Here is a 24,723-nt window from a genome sequence, read left to right on the forward strand (position 1 = left end):
GGAACTCACTTGGTAGACCAGGCTGGCCTCGAACTCAGAAATCCGCCTGCCTCTGCCTCCCGAGTGCTGGGATTAAAGGCCTGCGCCACCAGGCCCAGCTGGGAATAACTTTTGATGTGTAAATTAAGAAAATATTTAATAAAAAATGAAAAAAAGATTCTTAATTCTAGCGGGGTATTGGGTATTGTGATGTGATGGCTGACCATGGGGTGTGGTAGTAAGAGGAACTTGGGGGCCCTCCGCTGGAGAGATGGATTGATGGGAGCCCCGTGGTCTGGCGTGGCCAGAGAGTTGGCAGGCCTGCAGGAGCATGGGAGCATGGACAGGCCCTGTGGAGAATTGGTGGATTTATATTTTAATATTTCCCGCAACAGCAGAGGACCTAAGTCAGTCCCATACAGGCCCCATATTTGTGGTTTCTGTCTCTGTGAAGCCTTGTGAGCCATTCATATTTGATTCTGTGACTTGTGTTCTCCATGGTGTCTTGGAATATCATTAGGAATCATTTCATTGACTGCTTTTCCTAATTAGCAATATTTTAATTAAAATAAGAAAATAAATTTGATTGATGATTTAATACCTTGACAATTCATTTAGGTAAAAATTGTTCTTTTTTTGGTTCCAAGTTCAAATTATGCTTATATAGTTTCAGCTTTTGAAGTATAATAATTGTAATTTTTTCTCAACAAGCATAGAGTGATTTGCAATTTAAAAGTCTATTCTAGTATAATATTAGCATAATGGATTGTTAATATTTTACCTTTTCCAGTATTGGCCTTTATTTTTATAATAGCACATATTTTACATTTACCAATGATTCTCAAATTTCATCATAAGTTAGAATCATCATGAGCGATTCACTTGTTTATTCACTTTATATGCTTATCACTGATCACCCCTCCTGATTCCCACCTCACTCAATACCTCCCTGCATTCTCCCATCTTCTTCTCCTGAGACAGTGGAGCCCCTCCTGGGTATAGTTCTACATTGACACATCACATTTCTTCAAGGCTAGGCACATCCTCTCCCACTGAGACCAGAATAGGCAGCCCAATTAGGGGAACTCATTCCACAGGTACACAACAGCTTTATAGACAGCCTGTACTCCAATTGTTGGGGACCTACCTGGAAATTCAGCTGCTTATCTGCTACAGATGTGTGAGGGGTGTAGGTCTAGCCCATGTAAGCTCTTTGGTTGGTGGTTCATTCTCTGAGAGCTGTCATGGGCCCAGGTTAGTTAACTCTGTTTATTTTCCTACAGAATTTCCATCACCTTAGGGACCCTCATTCCTTCCCCCAACTCTTCTATAATAGTCTCTAAGTTCCATTCAATATTAAGCTGTGGGTCACTCCATCTGTTTCAGTCAGCTGCTGAGTGCAGCTGAAATGACACAGGCAGCCTACTTCTGTGCTCCCTCAAAGAAGTTCCCCTCCCCCTACTCCTTTCTTCAGCAAGCTCCAGGCTTCCTTTCCCTCCCTGGCCATTCAGAGAGGACCAGGTCTGGCACTGGAATCCTGGTTTCCATAGAGACACACCCTGATAAACCCACCCCCTCCAGGGCCTACACATACCAGCTTTAGAAGAGAGAAATGACCTTTCACCCAGGCTTGCACTTTCACTGATAAATGCCTAAGCACTTCCTAGGAGCAGCTGGTGCCTGTCCTTGGGAAAGAAGCAAAAGAGAAAACAAAAACAAAACAAAACAAAACAAAACAAACAAACAAAAAACAACCTTGGGAAGATTATGGTCCCATGTTTAGATCATTAAAAAAAATAATAATCAGGGGTCTCAGGTGGCTAGTCATAAAATTCACTAGTTCCTGATAGCACCACATAGTTACTCCCCAGGTCAGAAGAGTCCTCCCCTCTTCCAGTGTCACAATTCTGCCTTGCCACCTGAACAAATTATATTGTGTTTAAAAAATGACTTGCCTTGTCACCTCCCCCCCCATCACCCTAAAATCCAACGAATCTCCAACTATGCTGTATATAAGCACCAAGTCTTCTAGGCTCGAGGTTGCACTCCTGTTCTGCGAAGTGGGAAGGTTTTCAATCCAAGTCTGACTCAATAAAAAGACTCTTTTTATATCTTTACATCAGGCACAGCAGTCCTGAGAGCTCTCCTGGGGGTCTGGCGGAATCTCAGACACAACACGGCCTCTTAGATGACAAAACGCTAATCTCCTGCCTGTTAGCATAACAGAGAATCATTATAGGGTCAGCAATTGGTGCTTGCCAGTGGAATGGGTCTCAAGTTGGCTGGTTGATGTTTGACCATTCCCTCAGTCTCCAGTCCATCTTTGTCCCTGCATTTCTCTTAAACAAGATAAATTTGGGGTCAGAAGTTCTATAGGTTGGATGCTGTTCTTATTCCTCCACTAGGGTTTACTGCCTGGCTACAGGAAGTGGTGTTGAAAAACCCCCGTTCCAGGGAGACTGTTGCTCAAGTCCCGGGATGAGCTGATGCCCCAATAACTCGAGAGAAACCGTTCTTGATGCAATATTACATGAGGTTTATTCGGGAATCAACATGCTGAGGCCAAGCTCTTAACCTGCACAGGGGCAGAGGAGATCGACCCTCAGCAGTTGCAGTTGAGGGTTTTTAAAGGAAAAACACTACAAAAAAAGGGGAGGATAAGACCACAAAGAATGGGGAAGCTGAGTAAACATCATAAGAATGAGGATGATAGATTACAGCTCATCTCTTATGGAAGGGTTACAGGCTATCTTTGGCAAACATTCTTGGTCCCTTACACAATGAGTCAGGTGCCAGGGTGGGTCAAGATTGTGATGAGCCAGTTCCAGTGGTCATCGGTTTCTCAGGCTGAAGGTGAAAGAACAAAGAACTCCATGCTGGGCTTTGGTTCTAGGGGTCTAAGAAACACATTGAGTTGGGGGCTTACAGTGTCTTCAGATTCAGTATCCCCACTGCAATGAGTCTCAGCTCCTTTCTACCCTATTTACTCCTGTGAGGCTCCCGAGTCCCAGATCTCTGGCACATCCTTGATATGCCCCATGACCACCTGACACCCCAACAAGATGCAGATTTCCATTCATTCTTCTCTGGCCGAGATTTGTTTTTGTACTAGTTCAAGAGTGTTTTGTACCAGTTAAAATAAAGCCTCATATGCAATGAGGCTTATGTTTAAACAAATTAAAGCACTCAATTTTTAGCCAAGTCACAATGGTCTTACTATGCAAATGAAAAACTGTGTTTTCACAAATCACAGCATTCTTCATTTGATCTCCTACAAGAGTAATTTATGCAAACACAGGCTAATATTTAGTCCAATCACAGCACTCACTTTTAAACCACTCAAAAGACCCCTACTATGCAAATGAAGGACTGAGATTTCACTAATCACAGCATTCTCCATTTTATCACTATCTAAAGTATACATTTATACAAATGGAGGCTTGTGTTTGGACCATTCACATTAGTCATGTTTATAACAATCACAAAATAACTCATAACCAAATAAAGGACAATGTTTTCACCAGAGCATGCTCAATTTAATTTTACAGATGACACAGGCATCTTATTCACATGAAGGCTTGTGTTTGGACCAATCCAAAGAGAGTCTTATGAGAGTTAATAGAAAACATTCTATATAAATGAAGACTTATGCTTAAACCAATCAAAGCACTTACTTAGCCAAGTCACAATAACTGAACTATGCAAATGAAAGATGGTGTGTGGACCAATCACAGTATGCTCCATTTGATCACTGTCAGAAGTAAGCATTTTATACAAATGAAGGTTTGTGTTTGGACCAGTCATACAATTTATTTGAAACAATCACAAAGTGCCTCCTATGCAAATGAGATATCCTATGTTTACCAATCATAACACTCTTGGAATTTAATAAGGATCCAAGCTTTTTATGTTAATGAAGAATTATGACTTTACCAATTAAAAGAATGTAATTTGCACCACCTGCTCTCATGCTAAAGAAGGATAGTGTTTGCAGTGATAATGATAATCACTATTTTTCTGTCCCAATATACCTACTATGAAAAGTCACAATAGCCTTACTATATCAATAAGAGACTGAGTATGAACAATCATACTATTCTTGTTTTAATAACTTTTATTAGATATGTTATGCAAAGAAACCCTTGTATTGGGACCAATTACAGTTCTTACTTTTAAACCACTCACAAGAGACCCCATTATGCAAATGAAGGACTATGTTTAGCACTGCCATAAGATCTTATCCAAATGAAGTTTCTATTTGGACCAAAGAGAAGAGTGTACGTTTGTTACCAGTTGCAACCAAACCTCTTATGCAAATGAAGGCTTGTGCTTGAACCAATTCAAGAACTATCTTTTACAGCAGCCAATGATATTTTTAACTGAGATGGTTCTCCTACGAGGAAGGTTCTTCTATCTATAAGGGACAGATTCATACTTCTTCAATGAGCATATGTCCACTGATTAAAAAGACTGGAGAAGGCAAGATATTTCACCAAATAGAGAGCCATAAGCCCAAATTTTACAATAGCCAAAAAAAGAATAATGTAATAGGAAGGGACATGCTGGCCACTTGTAAGTTTGTCGCTTATGTCATGCTAACAAGGAGGGTCAACTAAACTTGTGAAAAACCTAAGACACTTTGTGCCTATAACAATACAATGAAGTATTTCCTATGTCCCATATACTGTGGAGTCCTCTACTGTCATATAAACTGCATGATATGACATGCCACAAGTATAAAATGTGTGAAGTATTAAAAAGTAGTAGCAAGTGTCTTATTACTAAGATAAAGTGTTTCATAATAATTATCATTTCTGTTTCATAAACTTGAACATTTAAAGAAGAGGTCTTCTGTGATCTTCTAACTTTCAGGTATTAGAAGGTTTCCAATGTGCAGTGAAAGTTGAGCCCCAGATCTCTTAGACTGTCAGCAGTAACTAATATAAGGGTGCCTGGTCAACTGTCATTGTGGTTTGAATGTTCCCCACTTGGTCTTCAGCTGTTGGATGACTATGAAACCTGGGGGTAAGGCTTAACTAGAAAAATGGGTTGTTATGGGGTAGAATCATGAAGGCTATATAGTCTCACTTTGGTTGATCAGAATTCTCTCTCTGCCTCCTGACACAAGATGTAAGCAGGCTGCTTCAGCTTCCACCTCCATGAAAATGGCTGAAGTAAACCATTTCTCCCCTAAGTTGTTTCTATCAGGATAATGCAAATGAACAATGACTGAAGACAGCCTTTAAGAAGTGATGCCAGGTGTTGGTGGCACACGCCTTTAATACCAGTACTCGGGAGGCAGAGGCAGGCGGATTTCTGAGTTCGGACTACACAGAGAAACCCTGTCTCGAAAAAAACAAAAAAAAAAATGCATATAACTTAAAAATTAAGAAACAGCATTTGTCACCAGATGCAGAGCTGAGAAAAGGGAGGCCGTGGAGGCAGAGGCAGTGCCAGGTGCCCGGTGAGCAACAGAATGATAGAATGGTAGGGGATGGACGCTCAGAGCAGAGAGGACAGGAGCCATGCATCTCCCACATCCCCAGAAACCTCACTTTCCTCTGGCCTGCTAGTGGAGCCAGAGAGCAGATCTCAAGTCAGGTCCTGCACAGCCTCTGGTGAGGGCTGACCCATCAGAAGGCTCCTTGAACAGCGGGAGCAGACCGACCACCATGATCGAGAACTCCACCTCCACCCCAGTGGCGAAGCCCAAGCGGGCTAAGGCTGCCAAGAAGTCCTTGGATCACCTCAAGTATTCAGACATGATCCTGGCTGCCATCCAGGCAAAGAAGAATTGTGCAGGATCCTCGCAACCTGTCCATCTAAAAGTATATCAAGAGTCACTACAAGGTGGGTAAGACCGCTGACAGACCAAGTTGCCCATCAAGGGCCTAGTGACCACCGGTGTTCTCAAGCAAACCAAATGGGCAGGCGCCTCGGGGTCCTTCAGGCTGGCCAAGGGCAATGAGCCCAAGAGGTCGGTGGCTTTCAAGAAGACCAGGAAGGTAGTCAAGAAAGTGGCCATTCCAAAGAAGGCAGCCAAGCCCAAGAAGGCTGCCTTCAAAGCCCCAAGTAAGAAACCCAAAGCCACCCTGGTCAAGAATGCCTAGAAGAAACCGGCTGCCACTCCAAAGAAAGCCAAAAAGCCCAAGATTGTCAAAGTCAAGCCATCCAAACCCAAGGAGGCCAAACCCGTGATGCTCAAAGCCAATTCAAGTGCCAAGAGGACCAGCAAGAAGTGACAGTGAAGACCTTGCTTGTGGACACTCCTTCCTCCCTCCTGTTTTCTATAAATACAATTCTCTCTTGATTCCATCTGCAACCCTTTGCCCATTCTATTCTGACTTTATATTAAAAAAAGGACAGAGTTTGGATTCCTCAGACAGACATTGTGGAATGAAGGACAGCAAACAGAGCTCATCTTTGTAATGATGGAGATGTACTTTTTTCTTGATTTGATATTAACCTTCTTACAGGGGTGTGTGTGTGTGTGTGTGTGTGTGTGTGTGTGTGTGTGTGTTTCGGTCAGTGGTTTGTTTACTATGAAGGTAAATGGAACTGGCAAAGTTCTGACTAAGTGAGGGGACCCAGGAACTATGGTTTTCCTTTTAAGGCTTGCTTAGCTTGCTGGTCCTTGCAAGCATTTCAAAACCTTTGGTGAGGAGCAGGTGATACCCCACCTAGCTGGCCAAGGAGGGAGGGAGGAAAAACTCCCTGGACTGCCTTCCCAATGGTGGTAAGTTGGGGGACCTAGTTTCTTTTTCCCTTCTGCCCTAGTGCTTTCCCATTGTCTAAAAGGGGAAAGGGGTTCAAGTGACAGCTGGTTAATGAAGCCATAGCTTCTCATAACCAGGATCTAGCCATTGGGAGGGAAGAGTCTTTTCAGCAGTCTCTGGTTAAATGGGAGTGGACTTAGGGGGAGGGTGGGGAATCAGCCAATTACCTCAGTGTGTCTATGGAAATTTAGGATTTTCCCACATGATTGATGGACTTTGTTCGTTTCCTTTCTACCATTTCCTGTGTAAGATGTGGGTTTTCTTGGTGCCACTTCAGTTCTACCAGCTGCCACTGAAAGCCCCTCCAACCTCTTTTTTTTTCAATTTTTTATTAGATATTTTCTTCATTTACATTTCAAATGCTATCCCAAAAGTCCCAAAAGTCCCCTATACCCTCCCTGTGCCCTGCTCCTCTACCCACCCACTCCCACTTCTTGGCCCTGGCATTCCCCTGTACTGGGGCATATAAAGTTTGCAAAACCAAGAGGCCTCTCTTCCCAATGATGGCCGACTAGGCCATCTTCTGCTACATATGCAGCTAGAGAGACACGAGCTCTGGGGATACTGGTTAGTTCATATTGTTGTTCCTCCTATAGGGTTGCAGACCCCCTTCAGCTCCTTCCTCCAACCTTTTTTACTTTTTGACTTTTTTCTAAGTAGCTGAGTAGGGGGAGAGGCAGGGAGTGGACTGTAAGATATACTATATTGATTCGAATTTGCTAGTAGCTTTAGAGAGCCAGGATTTTGTGCATGTGTGTATATGTATATATCCAAATCTAAGACTGTGTGTATGTATATATCCATATCTAAGACTGGTACTTCTAAGACTGGTACTTAGTCTCACTTCAAGGGCTGGGAAAAAATCTGTACAGTTATCTTTATCTTATTTTAATAACATAGAAAACTCATGCACCCTACCCCACGTTTTAAACAAGTGTAACTAGTGACAAGGGAAAATTACTGTGGCTGTAATGTTAAAACTTTAAAATACCAGAAAGAAAAAAAAAAGAAAAGAAAAAGAAAGAAACAGTGTTTGCTTTAAAACCAGATGCATTAGTTTTGACATTCCCTAAATTTTATTTCTTTCATTACACTTTGGGTGTGCACATGTGTGTATATATGAGTACATGCACAGAGCATGTGTAGAGAGCAGTGAACAACTTACAAGACTTACTTTCCTGTCATGTGGGTGCTAGGCATAAAACTGAGGTCCCCACACTTGCTGACAAGCTCTTATGCACTGAGCCATCTTGCTGATCCCATATTTCCAAATATTAAAGATTTAGGAAGCTATACAAAACAGACGCTGGTGAGATGGCTTACTGGGTAAAGGCATTTAGCATGTGGGTCTGGTAACCTGTGTTTGATCCCCAGAACCAGAGGAAAAGAATAAGCAGAGAAGCTACTCTACAAAGTTGTCCCTTACCTCTACACATATATGTCATGACATGTGTGCTGTCAAACACACACACACACACACACACACACACACACCATACACATACACCATAGAATTCATCATCCTTTATATATTTAGGAGGTAGTAGTTGGTTAGAGAGATAAAATGTTAAATTTGTGTAATTTTAATATGCTTAGTATGATAATTCTTAATTCCTGTTAAAGGCAAATAATAATAGTTGATTAAATGTGAAAAATGACAATTGAGACACTGATCACTTTTATTTGTCTCTACTGTTGTTTTTGAGGAAGGGTCTTTCTATATAGCACTGACTGCCCTGGAAATCGCTACATAGACCAGGTTGGCTTCAAACTCACAGAAAACTGTTTGCCCTTGACACTTCAATTCTGGGATTAAAGGCATGTACCACCACATCCAGAAAGGTACTACTAATTCTGTAGATAGATCTTTCTCTTATTTGTTGTACAGACAATTTCATTTTATACAAAAGGTATTACTTTTCCTGCAAATAAAATAAAGGCAATAACATACCTTAAGAAAAATTCCAGTACAAACTGTTTGAAACAGTCTCCTTCCTTATCAATCATTTTAGTAAGTCTATCAGCTGTTTATAACTTCCTGCGAGCAGCCCTGGGGATTTGTCATTTATAATCTATTACCCAGCTCAGGTGGAGTATGAGCTATCAGGACTGATTTCTCTACAGATAAAAGATCAGAATTAGTGGTCCATAATATTTCAGAAATAGTGACTTCCATTTCCAGTGGAAATGACTGTGTTCCTAACAATCCCTTGTATTGAGAGCTTTGTTTGGATTAGGTATTACAACAGAAGCCAGTGAGGATATTTTGCCAACAGAAAAGGGATTCAAGATGTCAAGATTGGGTACTATAAAGTAGTTTTGCAGTGTAACTTCCATTATTCTGTATGACATTGGAATCTTTATTACCTATAACTCATTATCCNTCTGGATTTCATGTTCTGTAGTTAGAAAAGAAGTGTTTGTCAGTATAAATTGCCATTCAAGTCTTCCCAGGAGGTGCTATTATAAAATCAAGAACCTCTGAAATCCAAGAGCAAACTTTAGTGGTTTTCTAAGGAAACTTTCTCTTATTTTGCCTTCAAGTAGAGAGTAAATGTCAACTTTCTTGTCATTATTACTGAGCTAAAAGCTGCTCTTACCGGTTATTGCCACTTTTCTCTGTAATATATTTCCCCACGTCTCACCTGCGAATGCACTGGGAAGTCTGCTTTTTTTTTTTTCCTGCATGAAGAGTGGAGCTGTCTTTTCAGACAACAGAAGATAGTGTCATCTTTTTTCCAACACCTACTCTGGGGGTTTCAATCATTTCCTACTGCTTGGTGGTATCGTTTTAATCTATACTGCCTCTTTTCCTGGCAGTAAATTGCTTACATGACATGCCCCAGCTTTAGTTGCAGCCCAGCATGCCTTTATATCAAGTAAATATGGATCCTCATAGTTTTGACACCTACCTTCCCTGACCTCCAGTCTTAGAGATGGAGAACCCTCATTCTAATGGAGAAAGCTTTGTCTGTCAACATAGGAACACATAATACCATAGCAGGGGAAGTTTCCTGGAGCTGATGCAGATCCTTTAATTAGTTATTGATAAGTGAAGAAGCACAGACACACCCTCTCTTGTGCTTAGGCCTGCACATGTCCTCTGGCATGTTCCCAGTGCTACCCTGAGGTTCTGGTTTAGTTTCTGTTGCCATTGCAGTTATCCCAACACAAAGCAACAGAAAAGAATTTATTTGGCCAACAATTCCAGGATACTATTCATCATTTCACGGGAGTCAAGGCAGCAACTCAGTTTAGGAACCTCACATTCACAGTCAAGAGCAAAGAGAGAAAGAATGCATTCTGGAACGTTGACTGTTTGCCTTCATCTAGTTTTCTCAGTTCTTACATGATTCAGGAACCAGTGGTTAGGAAATGCATCTGGCCATGGTAGATTAGCTCATTCTATATAAACGAACAAGTGTGCTGGTTATATCATATTATATTATATTATATTATATTATATTATATTATATATTTTCTGTAAGATCTTTTGGTGTTTGTTTTCTGTTTTTGTCAAGGAAATACCAGCTAGGATCTTAGTAGAGGGAATCTCAATTAAGACAATACTATCATCACATTGACATGTAAACAAATCTATGAGGCACTCTCTTGATTGATGCTTGGTGTAGAACGGTCTGGTTGACTGTGGTTGAAGGCACTCTGGGGCATGGAGTAAGTGGTCCTGGCTTGTATACAACAATCTGAGTAAGACATGGTATCAAGCAGGAAGCAATGTTCCTCTAGGATGTCTGCTTCAGTTTCTTCCCTGGCCTCCCTTCATGATAGACTGTGAGCTAAGGGGAAATGAAGCCTTTCCTTTGGCTTTTGTTCCTGTAAAACAGCAACAGAGAGCAAACTAGGACAACAATCAAAATAATTTCCCACAAATGTGCCCACGGGCCAATCGAGACAATTCCTTGTTTGAAACTCTTCCCAGGTGATTCTAGAATGTATCAAATTGACAGTTTAAACCAATTATCACTCTGGGACTAAGCAAAAGTTGTCCCCCACATTGAACTTGTTACAGAATTTAAATGTTTTATTTTCTCTTCCATATTCCTAGTGAAGATATTGGCATGAATTCCTGTTTTGAAGTCCTCTGAGGGAATCTAGAAAAGCTATTGTATTACATACTCCCTGTTATCACTTCCCTAGAGTCTTGCTCATACTTTGCTAAGTACATTCTACAGAGTCCCTGTCATATTTTGTTCACACTGCTTTCTAAATCCATTTAAACACAAATAACAAAGATTTTTCCTGTTGCACATATAGAATACAAGTCCACTACCCATTCATCTATTGATATACACATGACCTGATTAGAACTTTTAGCTATTATGGAAAGCTTAACAATGAACAAGAGAGTACAAATGTCTGTTTGACACACAGATTTTATTTCTTTTTGCCATATAACCAATAAAAGTATTGTTGAATCATATAATAATCCTAATTTTTATATTTTTGATATACATCCATAGTACTTTGCTTGATAGCCGTATTAATTTATATTCCTTGTAACTATAACCAATTATTTTCTTTTCTGTACATGTCCTCTGTAGTAGGAGCTATTCCAATAGTTCTGAGCATTAACTATCATGTGAATTAAATTTGTTCTCACCTAAATATTGATAATATTTAACACTATTCACAAGTCTGATGACCATCTGCATGTTTTCTTTGACAACTTTGCCAATGACAAACAAGGTTCTCGGCTTTACTAGTGAGTTCAGATCCTTATGTGGCTTGGTTACTTACCTCCTAATTGATGCAGACATTTTCTGCCATCACCTAGACTGTCTCCTTACTTTCCTGTTTGTTTCCTTTGCTATTCAGAGTATTGATATTTTTGTGATCCCAGATTATAGGATATGATCCCATATGTCTATTTTGGCTTTTGTTTCATATACTATTGAGGTCATATTCTCTACCCCAAAATATGGTTAATAAATCAAGGCATTTAGCTTTGCTATGGAAATGACAGACTGAGTATGTACCAATCATAGTATTCTTCTTTTAATCACAGACAGAAATAAACATTTTATTTAAAAGAAGGCTTGTATTTGGATCAATCACAATGCCTATTTTTCAACAATTCACAATAGCCTTAATATGTGAATAAAGGACCATGTTTTCATCAATCACAGCTATATTTACTATTACTGGTGACATATGTGTCATGTACAAATGAAAGTTTTTGATTGTATCACTACAAAGAGTGTTTTGTGCCAGTTTAAACCAATATTCTCATGCAAATGAAGGGTTGAGGTGAAGCCAATCACAGCACTAATTTTTAGCCAAGCCACAGTAGCCTTACTATGCAAATGAAGGGCAGTGTATGCACCAGAATATTCTGTCAGGAATAAGCATTTTATGCAAATGAAGGTTTGTATTTGGACCAATCATAACACTCACTTTTAAACCAGTCATGACAGAGTTATCATGTCAATGAAGGACTCTACACCAATCACTGGCAGACATCAGCAATTTATGTAAACAGGGACTTACATTTGGACCAATCATGGGACTCACTTTTAAACCAGTCAGAATAGCATAACTATGCAAATGAAAGGCTAAGGTTTCACCAATGAAACCATTCTCCAACTGAAATAAGCATTTTATAAAAATCGAGCCTTGTGTTTGGACCAATATCTACTATTCATTTTATACCAATCACAAAATGCCTCCTTTACAAATGAAGGATCATATTTTCACCATTCAACACATTGCTTACTTTTGCTGATGGTATTCAATGAAGGCATATGTGCAGACCAATCCAAAGAGTGTTTTCTAATAGTTAATATTAGTCTCTTATGCAAATGTAGGCTTGTGTTTAATCCTCTCAAAGCACTTATATTTAGCCAAGTCAAGATACCCTTTCTATGCTTACTCTTTACTTGGGAATATTGGTGGTTTTGTGTGTATTTTATTTCCCTAAGTTACACCTGCAAATTCACTTGAAGTTCTGGTTTTGTTTTTGTTTTTGTATTTGTTTTTGTTTTTGTTTTCTCCATGGAGAGTGTACCTGTCTTTTCAGACAGCAGAAGATTGTGTCATCTTCTTTCCCACACCTGTGCTGAGGGTTTCAATCATTTCCTCCTGCTTGGTGGTATAGTTTTAATCAATGCAGCCTCTTTTCCTAGCAATTAATCACTTCCTTCATATGCCTGTGGTTGCAGCTGAGCATGCCATGCCTTTATTTCCTAGTAAATATGGCTCCTCATAGTTATCATACCCACTTTCCATGGCCTCCAGTCTTAGAGATGAAGAACCCTCATACTAATGGAGAAAGCTTTGTCTGTCAACATTGAAAACAATAATACTGCAGGAGGGGAAGTTTCCTGGGGCTGATGCAGATCCTTTAATCAGATATTAATTAGTGAAGGAGCACAAGAACCCCCTCTCTTGTACTTAATGCTGTCCTTCTCGGGCATGATCCCAGTGCTACCCCTGGGTTCTGGTTCATTTCTGTTGCTGTTGCAGTTATCCCAACAAAAAGCAACAGAAAAAGGTTTATGTGACCTACAATTCCAGGCTATTGTCCATCTCACTTAGAAGGGGGAATAAAATACTCATGTGAGGCAGATGGATGGAGGATACTAAGTAGGAGATGGCATGGGGACGTAAACAGGGGGAGAGGTTCAGGATCATGTGTTGGGAGAGACAGGAGAGAGAGCCAGAGGGCCAGAAGAATGAATGGAAATCTGCAGCATGTTAGATTGGGAATGGGGTGGGATGCATTTTGAGGATGTACCAGAAATCTAGAATGGGGAGGCTCGGAGTCAATAGGGGTGACCTTAGCTGAAACTCATCGCTGTGTGGATATTGTACCTAAGAGGCCACATCCTATAGCCAGGCAGGAACTCCATTGGAGGGATAAGAACAGAAACCTACAAATAAAACTTTCAACTCAAAATTATCTTGTCTCCAAGAAATGCAGGGACAAAGTTGGATCAGAGACTGAGAGATGTCCAACCAGCAACTGGCCCAACTTGAGACACATCCCACGGGCAAGTACCAATCCCTGACACTATTAATGATACTCTGTTATGTTTTGAGGTAGAAAATTAGCATAACTGTCCTCTGAGAGACTCCACCCAGCAGCTGACTGAAGTAGACGCAGAGACCCATGGCCAAATAATGGATGGATGTCAGGGACTCTTATGGAAGAGTTGGGGGAAAGATTGAGGGTCCTGAAGTAGATAGGAATTCTACAGGAAAATACAGAGTGAACTCACCTGGTCCCATAGCGGCTCTCAGAAAATGAATCTCCAGCTACAGAGCTTACATAGGCTTGAACAGTTCATTCTCCATGTGGCTCTCCCAACAATGGTAGTGGGTGCTGTCCATAAAGCTGTTGCCTGTGTGTGGAATATCTTCCCCTAATTGGGTGTTTTGTCTGGCCTCCATGGGAGAGGACCTGCTTAGCCCTGCAGAGACTTGATGTGCCAGGGTAGAGGATACCCATTGGCCGGGGTGGGGTGGAGGGAATCCATCCTGTCAGAGAAGAAGGGGATGGGGGAATATGGGGATGAACTGTGTGAGATAAGAGCTGGTGGCATGGATCAGTGATCAGGATATGAAGTGAATAAAAATTAATCCCTTTTAGTGATTCTAAAATTTGAGAATCATCAGTGAAGTAAAATATGTGTTATCATAAAATAAGGGCCAGTACTGGACAAGGTAAAATATTGACAATCCATTATAGCAATATTATGCTAGAATAGACTTTCAAGATGTAAACAACAATATGCTAATTGAGAAAATATTTACAGACATTAGAGTCCAAAAGCTGAAATAATATAAGCATAATTTGAACTTGGAAACAAAAAAGAACAATTTTCATGCAAAATGAATAGTCAAGTTATTAAATCATCAATCAAGTTTATCTGCTTATTTTAATTAAAGTATTGCTAATTAGAAAAAGGTGTCAATGAAATGATTCCTAATGATATTCTCCTATCGTAGATCAGTGTCCAACAAAATTGTCATCAGAGGGGCAGATGCAGATCCACAGCCAACCACTAGGTGGAGCCAGGGGAACCCTGCAGAAGAGGAGGAGGAAGGACTATAGGAGCCAGAGGGTTCCAAGACACCATGGAGAACAAAGCCCACAGAATCAGGTATGAAGGGCTCATAAGGCTTCACAAAGACGGAAGTCACAAACATGAGGGCTGTATGGGTCTGACCTAGGTCTTTTGCATATATTTATTTTTGTGTAATTTTGCATTTATGTGGGATTCCCAACCGTGTTAATGTCAGATGACAACAATCTGAATCTTTTTCCTGAGGTTGGACATATTTTCCTCCTTCTGAGTTGCTTTATCCAGCTTTGATGTGAGGATTTGTATCTAGTCTTATTATAACTTATTATGCCATATTCAGTTGATATCCCTGGGAGGCTTTCTCAGTTTTATTGAAAGTAAATGGAGGAGCAATGAGTCTGGGGGAGGGAAATAGGGGGACAGAAATCTGAGGTAATGATGTATGAGAAAATAATAATAATAATAAAAAGAATAGTCCATAGGCTCATCTATTTAAATGCTTAGTCACTAGGGCGTGGTACTGTTTGTGAAGGATTAAAAGGTGATCTTCCTTTAACTGTTAACATCTCTTAGTTGAAAGTCAATAGCAAGTCTTTCCCAATTTTACACATTCCCTTGTAATCGGTAATTCTTCCCTTGTTCATGGAAAGCCTCCCTCTATTTTGATCACTCTAGCCACTTCCACTAGAAGAAACCAACTGTCATGTTCTGAGAATAATACAGTACTTTGTAATGAAGTCCACGTGGGCAAGAACAGATGGACTGTCCAAAAATCAGTCATGTGATGGCCACCATGGAAGTTGATCCCCTAGCCCAGCCAAGTCTTCAGATGACTTCCATTGCACATGAAGTGACTGCAGACTTGGCAAGCTAAGTCTCCCCTAAAAACTCTGTGGGCTTTGTTCTCCATGGTGTCTTGGAACCCTCTGGCTCCTATAGTCCTTCCTCCTCCTCTTCTGCAGGGTTCCCCTGGCTCCACCTAGTGGTTGGCTGTGGATCTGCATCTGCCCCTCTGATGACAATTTTGTTGGACACTGATCTACGATAGGAGAATATCATTAGGAATCATTTCATTGACACCTTTTTCTAATTAGCAATACTTTAATTAAAATAAGCAGATAAACTTGATTGATAATTTAATAACTTGAGGTAATAAAACAATTGTTGCTTTAGGTCACTAAGTTTAGGAGTAATGTAATTGCAATAATAAAGGAACAAACCGTATAGCCACACCCTGGACTTTGTCCAACAAGCTTTGAATGACTTCACTGCCTTTCTTCTCCATCATCCAGTAGTCTATGGTCAAATCCGGTAGTTGAAGGCTTGTAGTGGTCAAATCTGTGGTTCTCTGGAAATTACTGAGTTTCTCCAAATCCTAGTTCACTGTTTACTAACTTTCTGATAAAGGTTAAGTAACTCCTATTTAACTAGTCTCCTATAGAAAATAACCATATTTGGATAAAAAAAATATACACCTCAAAAGATTAAGGACAATCAAAAGATAGCAAGCTAGAAGATAGTCATCACTTATAAGAAGTCAAATAAACTTCAGGTTTGGGGGCTTTACTTAGGGGCAAATTATAATACATACCTGTATAGTGTTAGAGGTGAGAGGAGGTTTAAATGAAGATATAAAATGTGTAGTCTTTTTACTTTAAAAGATGAAGAAGTCAGAAAAATCATAGCAACTGAAAAGTGCTGAGGTAAGTCTCAAAAAAAAAAAAAAAAAAAAAAAGCCAGGTGGGGCGACCCAGATTCTGTAAACAAACTGTTTGCCTTCTAAGTGATGGCTGAGGCAGCAGGTGTGGTCTGGGAATCAGGACAGGTTCTAAGCAGGACTGCTAACTTTAAGGAAGTAAACTGGGATTTCAGCTGTCAGCTACTGAGCAGATGCTGTTTTCTACTTGACCAGCTCATTTAACTTCCTAGTTTTTTCCTGAACATATATGCCCAAGAGTGTACTCATGTGTCCTGTAGTTTCTCTCTCTCTCTCTCTCTCTCTCTCTCTCTCTCTCTCTCTCTCTCACACACACACACACACACTTTCACACATAAACACATATCACATGAACATGAGATAACATGTGACAACTAAAAGTAAGGGTTTTGTGTGTGTGTGTGTGTGTGTGTTTGTAGACTCATGCAGTATGTTGTTATATACATGTAGATATGTATCCTTGCATGTGGAAAACAGGTTAAGAATTGTGTCTCTTTGCATGGACGCTGGAAGTTGAACTCAGGTACCCAAGTTTACAGAACAAGCACTTTACCAATTGATCTGATCTAACTCCCTAGTTCTAGCTGTTTCTTTCAAGGAGTTTGAAATGTGTATTTAAAAAACACACACACATATGAACTGCTAATGGAGAAACCTGTATTCTAAAGATAGCAATTGATAATTTTGAAGTGTGTCCCGTGTTTTCTTATAGAGTATTTTATTTGGAAACATCACAGGTCGTCTGGGCACCCATTCGTCTTCAAATAATCTGTGTATTTTGGGTAAGGGTCAAAGTGCTACAATAATTCAACGTGATCAGAAAGAATGCTTTGACTAAATCAGGTAAGTTCCTTTCATGTTATTGTCCCATGGGCACAGGGCAGTTTGTAAAGGTCATTATCATTTGACATTTATCCTCTGTTTGTGTTTTATTCCTTTAATCTGATACATATGAATGAAGCAGTAGTTAAAGAGTGGTTTTTACTGTAAAAGAGGAAAACAGTACATTTTTCTACTTAGAATTCAAATCTATTCAAGGGTTAGCATTTACTCTGTTTAATCTTCTATGAGAATATTGTTCACCCGATCGCCTGTCTTAAGGCACTACATGTTGAAACTTGGACATTCTATAATTTCACTATTTTGTTTAAGAATAGATTATAGGTCAAAGTGATACCAGAAATGTTCAGAAATATTTGCCTCGGAGTATAATCTAATTGTTTCTTAAATGCCAAGGTGTGATTTTCTAGGCTCAACCATTTAAAAATAGAAATCTCTGAAAAGGGATCTGATGTACAACTGGTGAATTGTAACCTCGCTGGGTGGGGTGCAGTCAAGAATTCAGCCCTACTGGTCCATCACGCTTGTTCATTCACAAACTCAGGAATGATTGGTTCCAGGGCCTCAAAATTCACTCAACTTGTGATATCAAATGGTCCAGGACTTGCATGGAATCTATGTGAATCCCCTTGTATACTTTAAACCTCTCTGGATTACTTATAGTACCTCATATAAGGGAAGTGATTTGTAAATAATTTTTATATTACATTGGGAAAAGAGTATACCCAATTTTAGCATGAACATCATGTAGCTTTATCTGAATATTTTCAATTTGCTATTCCCCCACTTGGGAACGTAGCTCTCTCTCATCTCAGTTGATCCCCTGACAGGACTATAGTTTCCCTTTCTTAGGATAAACAAAGAATCATGGTTTTAAAACTACTGATCATGCCAAGCAAATAAGCCTGGTGCTTGATTATTTTTTTAAAGGTGAGTTTTAGTAAGTTTGCTTCAAATTATTTTATTAACAAAAGACTTATATAAACAATAAAAGAAAAGGAGAACACGTTTCACACTGAGTAATGTTCTGAGAGCATGAGCGTGGCTGTAGCTTCTAATTTCATCAGCCACAATGGACTAAAAGGAGAGTTAGAATAGATATATTAGTGTTTTTTTAACATTTCAAGGTTTAAAAAAGCATTGTGTCAGTGTCTAAGAGCAAAGAAAGCACATAATAAAATAGACTTTAAAAATTACAAATGAAAATCTGTACATCAAAGGTATTTTAAGGCCTCCCCACAGGCACTGTAGTATAGAATAAGAGATGAGGAACCACCATGAATGTAACAGCACATCAGGCATTGCAAGTCTGGCCCATCTCAGCCTGCAGGATCATCTCTTCTTTCCTCAGGGGGAAAGTGTCAATGAGGTTGAAGAGAGCCATGGGTGTCACTAAGGAGACATAACGTTCTTTATCCATGCCATGCTTATCCACTAGAACCATGCTGAAGGAGTAGAGTGGGATTCGAAGCAACAGCCTGGAAGAAACAAAAAGAAGACTTGTCTGTGCTCGATCCCAAATCCCAAGACTTTAAGGGACCAACCGTAGCCCTTTGAAAATACTATGCAACAGAAGTGCTTGATGCCATGAAGGATTGAATCCTTTTTATGCCCTCACTCATGCTACTCAAAGTGTGGACCTTGGAGGATTTGCTCAGAATTTGCTTGTTATGTAACAAATCAGAATATGTAATATTAGTAATATCTCCAAATAATTGGCATTCAGAAGAAAGGCTAAGCAACTCTGCTTTACTTTATTATGGTCTGGAAGATCTCAGACTGGCTATCGTACTATAAACCAAACGTAGCTACAAGGGGACTATAACAGTGATGATTATCGGCAATACTGTTCACCACTCAGGGGATATTTGGACAAATCTGAACACACCTTTGGTTGTCATAAGAAGGGAGTTAAATACTACTGGCATCTAATTGAACAATACTAGATATGTTGATATATTTATCCTACAATGTACAGGACAACCTTGTAACCAAACAAATCCAGCCCCAGATGTCAAAAGAGCAAGGTGGAGGAAGCCTGGACAACGTAAATTTGATTAAAGTAACATTCAAAAGTTTATAGTGATGACCTATTCAGTGACTATTTCAGGAGTGCAATTAGAAGTGTAGAGGTTAAGTCTACATCTAGGCACGTTTACTTATTTGCCTATAATTTGTACCACACATGATTTTTAAAAATAGTCAGGTATGGTTTCAACTGTATGGTGTTTTTTTCTATACTTCAACATATGGATTTAATCTATGCAGATGTTTTCTACCAATACCAGCATATTTAAATGAGAAAGCCAAGAGGAAAGTAAATAGACAGCTGAGCCCAGGGAAATAATGAGACCACCCAATCTCATCTCCTGGATTTTGTTTCTGTTGGAATGTCTCCAGGTTATATAATAGGCAGAACATGCACTGCTGTCTGAATTTAAAGTGTAAGTTTTCCTGTCATGAATGGTTCTGAGGTTATTTGTTTGTTTGTTTTTATTGCATAAAAATGATCCAGTGCAAGCCTTTAATCCCAGCACTTCGGAGGCAAAAAGAGGTAGATATCTGTGCATTTGAGGCAAGACTGGTCTACAGAGTGAGTTCTAAGACAGCTATATACATAGATGAGATCCTGTCTCAAAAACAAAAGGGAAGGGCAGATAGAAACAAACAAACAAACAAACAAAGGTGGTGAGATGGGTAGGCCAATGAGAGGTAGGGATGAATTAGAAGAATATAATAACATACATGTATGAAAATGCCATAAGGAAACACACTCATTTTCATACTTACTTGAAAAACTAATAAAAATATCATTGCATAAAATAAAAACTGAATATACATATTAAAAAGCAGTTTTATGAAAGGGAGGAATAATTAATACTTTTCCCAGTGGAAAGTTGACTTGCTAATCCCTGTCTAGTGACTAGAAGATGATTACACTGCCTCCACCAGGCAGCCAATGTCTAAGTGCCAGAGGTAAGTTCAACCTCAAGGGCTGCCCCAAAAAATAGAGGAGTGAGAAACTAAGGAGGGCAGGAAGGAGAAGGGGGCAAGGGATGCTGTGGCTAGAGCTTGTAAGTAGGATAGCTAGATGAAACAATGCAACACATGGTTCTATAACACTTATGAGGCCAGAATGATAGCAGCCTGGAGGCTATACTACACGTTCCTTGTAACTGTTGTACATTGGCTAACACAGAATATATATATTAAAAAAAAAGACAACCACCATGGGAAATGAGAAATGGTCACACCACCAGCAGCAACAGGAATAGGTCCTGCTGAAGCTGAGACTCAACGTCTCAGAGACAAACGATAGGGCACCTCACAGATTATGCTTTTGGCATGAGTGATGATGTTGGCAGTATTCCTGAACTACATGATGATTATCATCAGATGGCAATTCTTCCTGAGTCACCTTCCTGGGAAGTCTGAGAATAACATCATTATTAAACTGATGTTCTTCTTGGTCCCCGTTATCCTTAAGATAGAAAATTACTCTAAGTAGGGCATGACTTAGCTTACATATTTAAGTAGAAAAGAAACGGGGGCAAAGAAGGTGGTAACCTGGCAACAGCAGGCACCCAGCCTTTCATTTCTGATGATTCTCTTCAATACTATCTGCATGGTCTGACACATATTTGAAATTGGTACTCTACTTGGACTAGAGAATTTTCAGACTATCCAGGCATACTGATTCACTTTGTCTTTCTTCCTGTTTTCTATTCATTGAGTAAATCATGGCCATTCCTTTTTGTTGTAATTCAAATAGAAAATTAGTAGGACATCCATCTGCCAAGTACTTTGTGCCCCTGTGGAATGTCTTATGAAGATAACTGCAGCCAGATGTGGAATTCAATAGGCGATGGTTAGAAGTTGCTTGGAAAACTTTTATTTCAAAACTGACACCTTGATAAAACACTGAGCCAGGTTCTTGAAATGTGGTTCTCAGATAACTTGCCACTCATACAAGCACTTAGGACCTACCTTAGACCTACCAAATCCAAAAATATAGGGAGCAAGCAAAAGAACAAAATTTTCACCATGTAGAAAATTATGATTTAGGTTAAAATTTGAGAACCACCACAAAATTCATTTAAGCAGCTTATTCATAACAAATCATTATCAGGCTACAGAGTTCTATATTAGTCCCAATGTACAGGCTATAAAATAATAAATCTTTTCCCTAATGTAGAATTCTCTGTTCTTCATTTTTAAACAGTTCAAAATTTCATCAAAATTTTATTAATGTTGTCTATGTATATATCATATGTCTGTGTATCTGTGTCTACCATCTATCTATTATCCTAAGTAATTTCACAAACTCTGAAACAAGTATGTATGTGGTGTACAAATGTCTGTGTTTGCATGTATGTACATATACTATATATATTCAGGTACATGAGCACATGTGTTGATGTGGCAGCTGAAGATTGACATAAGGGGTCTGCCTCAATGACTCTCTATCTTATTCATGAAATTGGGATGTCTCAATTCAACTCAGAGCTCACTGATAAGGCTAATCTAGATAGTCAGCTTGCTCCAGAGATCCCTGACTCTGTCTTCCAAGGCTGGAGTTACAGACAGGCCCATCATGCCTTCTTAGCCTTTACTTGGGTTCTGAGCATCTGCTCATATTTTCACATTTATGAGGCAAGCACTTTATCTACTGAACCATCTCCTCAGTCCCCTGCAACAAGCTTTGTCTAAGTATTTGATAAATGGGATGATGGAAAGGTTCTCTCTCTCTCTCTCTCTCTCTCTCTCTCTCTCTCTCTCTCTCTCTCTCTCTCTCTGTGTGTGTGTGTGTGTGTGTGTGTGTGAGAGAGAGAGAGANGAGAGAGAGAGAGAGAGAGAGAGAGAGAGAGAGAGAGAGAGAGAGAAACAGACAGAGAGACAAAGACAGAGAGACAGAGAGATCCAAGCTAGAGTCATCTTGAAAAAAGTAACCTCGATAGAGAAAACGCATCCATCAGATTGACTTGTAGACAAGACTGTGGGGACATTTTTTAAATTTACGATTGATGTGAGAAGGGCCCAAGCCGTTGGGAGTGGTGTCACCTCTGTAAGTGCAAGCTGAGCAGGACAGGGGTGAAAGCCTATTCTCACTGCGCCACTACAGTCTCTGCATTAGTTCTTGTATCCAGGTTTCATCTTGCCAAACGATGCTAGCTTTAGCTAGGTGACATAAATCTAACCGGGGTATCTCTCTGTGATCCACTCTTAGGAAATTTTTGTACACCTTTTTTTTTTAACACATTTGATGTTTTTCACCATATGCTATTTTATTATTTTCATAAAGATAAGTCACTGCATTTCACAAACTTCCTTGAAATTCAGTTTTAATTATGTGACTAGTTCTAGCCAATGGAGTGAGGGTATAAGTGATGTGTAACATTTCCAAGGATAAACACACAAGATTAAACTATAGTTTGAATTTAAATGTCCTCCAAGGGCCCATGTGTTGAAGCTTACTTCTTAGGTGGCACTACTGGGACATGGTAGACTCTCTGAGAAATGAGGTCTACCATGAGGCTTTTAGGCCTTTTGGAATCATCTCCTTGAAATGGATTATGAAACCCTGGTCTCCTTGTCTCTCTGTCTCCTGGCTCTTTTTTTTTTTTTTTTTGGATTTTTCAAGACAGGGTTTCTCTGTGTAGCCCTGGCTGTGTAGCCCTAGCTGTCCTGGAACTCACTCTGTAGACCAGGTTGGCCTTGAACTCAGAAATCCACCTGCCTCTGCCTCCCAAGTGCTGGGATTAAAGGCGTGCGCCACCACTGCCTGGCCTCCTGGCTCTTGATATAAACAATTTATGAGACTATATGCTCCCTCCATGATGGGTGACCTTTCCTAGAAACTCAAAAGCAACTGGAATAGAGTTTCCCCATTTCCAATTATAGACTTTAGAATCATGACCAAAAGAAACATTTATATGAATTACTTGTCTCAGGTATTCTGATAAAATAACAAGAACCAGACTAATATCATTGTTTGCTTTTCTCCTCTTTCTTCCTCATTTTCAGAAAGCTGAAATGGCATGGGTGTCTCGAATGCTAATGTACAAGATGATAAAACCATCTTGGAGCCTAAAGGATAAGGAGACATCTGGGACCTTGAAATCAGAGACTTGCAGTGTACAAAAGAACAAAGTTGTGCAGGAAAGGAAGATTTTTAAGGAGTGTTAGTTTGGTCTAATTACCCATGTCACAGTGGTCAAAAGATACAAGAAAAAATGTTATTCTGAAATTGCCTTTTAGCTATTGAATCTCACTTCAGTACAACATTACTCAAGGTCTGGCTATTAGGGCTCTAGCGTTAGAAGTATGACAGAAAAAAGATAGAACTGTAAGATAGGGGTATGAACAAGTGCTCTGGATGGATGGAGAAAAAAGACATCAAGGGCTGCTTAGTGTCTGTCCTAAGGCTAGCAACAACTGATGCTAAGTCATTTTATTTTCATATCCCCTTCTACTACTAAGCTACACATACACACACATGCATACACATACCACACCACACCCATACATACAGACACACACATATCACATATATACCACACACATACACAGATACATACACAATACGCACACAAACACACACACATATGCATACATACACATATACCACATGACATACACACATACAGACACACACACACTATACACACATACCACACCATGCACACACATACAGATATACACTACACACACATATGCACACATATGCACACACACACACGCACACACACACACCACAGCACATATGCACATACAGAGACACACACATATACACACATATACCACATATACACACATATACACACATACCACACACAACACACACATAAACACATACATACACATATGCACACATACTACACACACATACAGACACATACCACATACTATACCCATATACACAGACATGCATATATACATACATACATACATATATACAAACACACATACCACACATGCACACACATATGCACACATATACAATTACACACACACATACCACACACCAAATACACACACATACAGACAAACATACATGCACACACAGACATATGCACACAAATACACACATGCATACACAAACACCACACACACATATAGATAAGCATAGACACACAGACACACACATACAAACACAGACATACCACACCACACACACATACAGACATACATCATACATGTACACATACTATACACCACACCCACACACAGACACACACATTCACATATACCCCACCACACACATACACATACATATACCACACACCAGAGGGAGAGGGAGAGGGGGAAGGGAGGGGGAGAGGCAGAGGCAGAGGCAGAGGCAGAGGCAGAGGCAGAGGCAGAGGCA

At 39.8% G+C, this 24,723-nt stretch overlaps 1 protein-coding gene and 1 pseudogene across 2 annotated transcripts in view; one reads left to right on the forward strand and one right to left on the reverse strand.

Moving 5' to 3' along the window:
• The first annotated feature begins 5,651 nt into the window (after nt 1–5,651).
• On the forward strand, nt 5,652–6,221 carry LOC110314577 (annotated as a pseudogene).
• Nucleotides 6,222–17,720: 11,499 nt separating this feature from the next.
• Srpx (sushi repeat containing protein X-linked) overlaps nt 17,721–24,723 on the reverse strand; it is a 76,451-nt gene continuing 69,448 nt past the window's right edge. Inside the window, exon 8 of one of the 2 annotated variants that reach the window (XM_021187895.2) lies at nt 17,721–18,835. In XM_021187895.2, coding sequence (XP_021043554.1) covers nt 18,652–18,835 — 184 coding nt within the window. In that variant the 3' untranslated portion in view covers nt 17,721–18,651. The remainder of the gene's footprint in view (nt 18,836–24,723) is intronic. The other variant, XM_021187893.1, reaches the window with a different exon arrangement.

This window comes from Mus pahari, chromosome X (genome assembly GCF_900095145.1).
Source record: "Mus pahari chromosome X, PAHARI_EIJ_v1.1, whole genome shotgun sequence".
Classification (NCBI taxonomy): domain Eukaryota; kingdom Metazoa; phylum Chordata; class Mammalia; order Rodentia; family Muridae; genus Mus; species Mus pahari.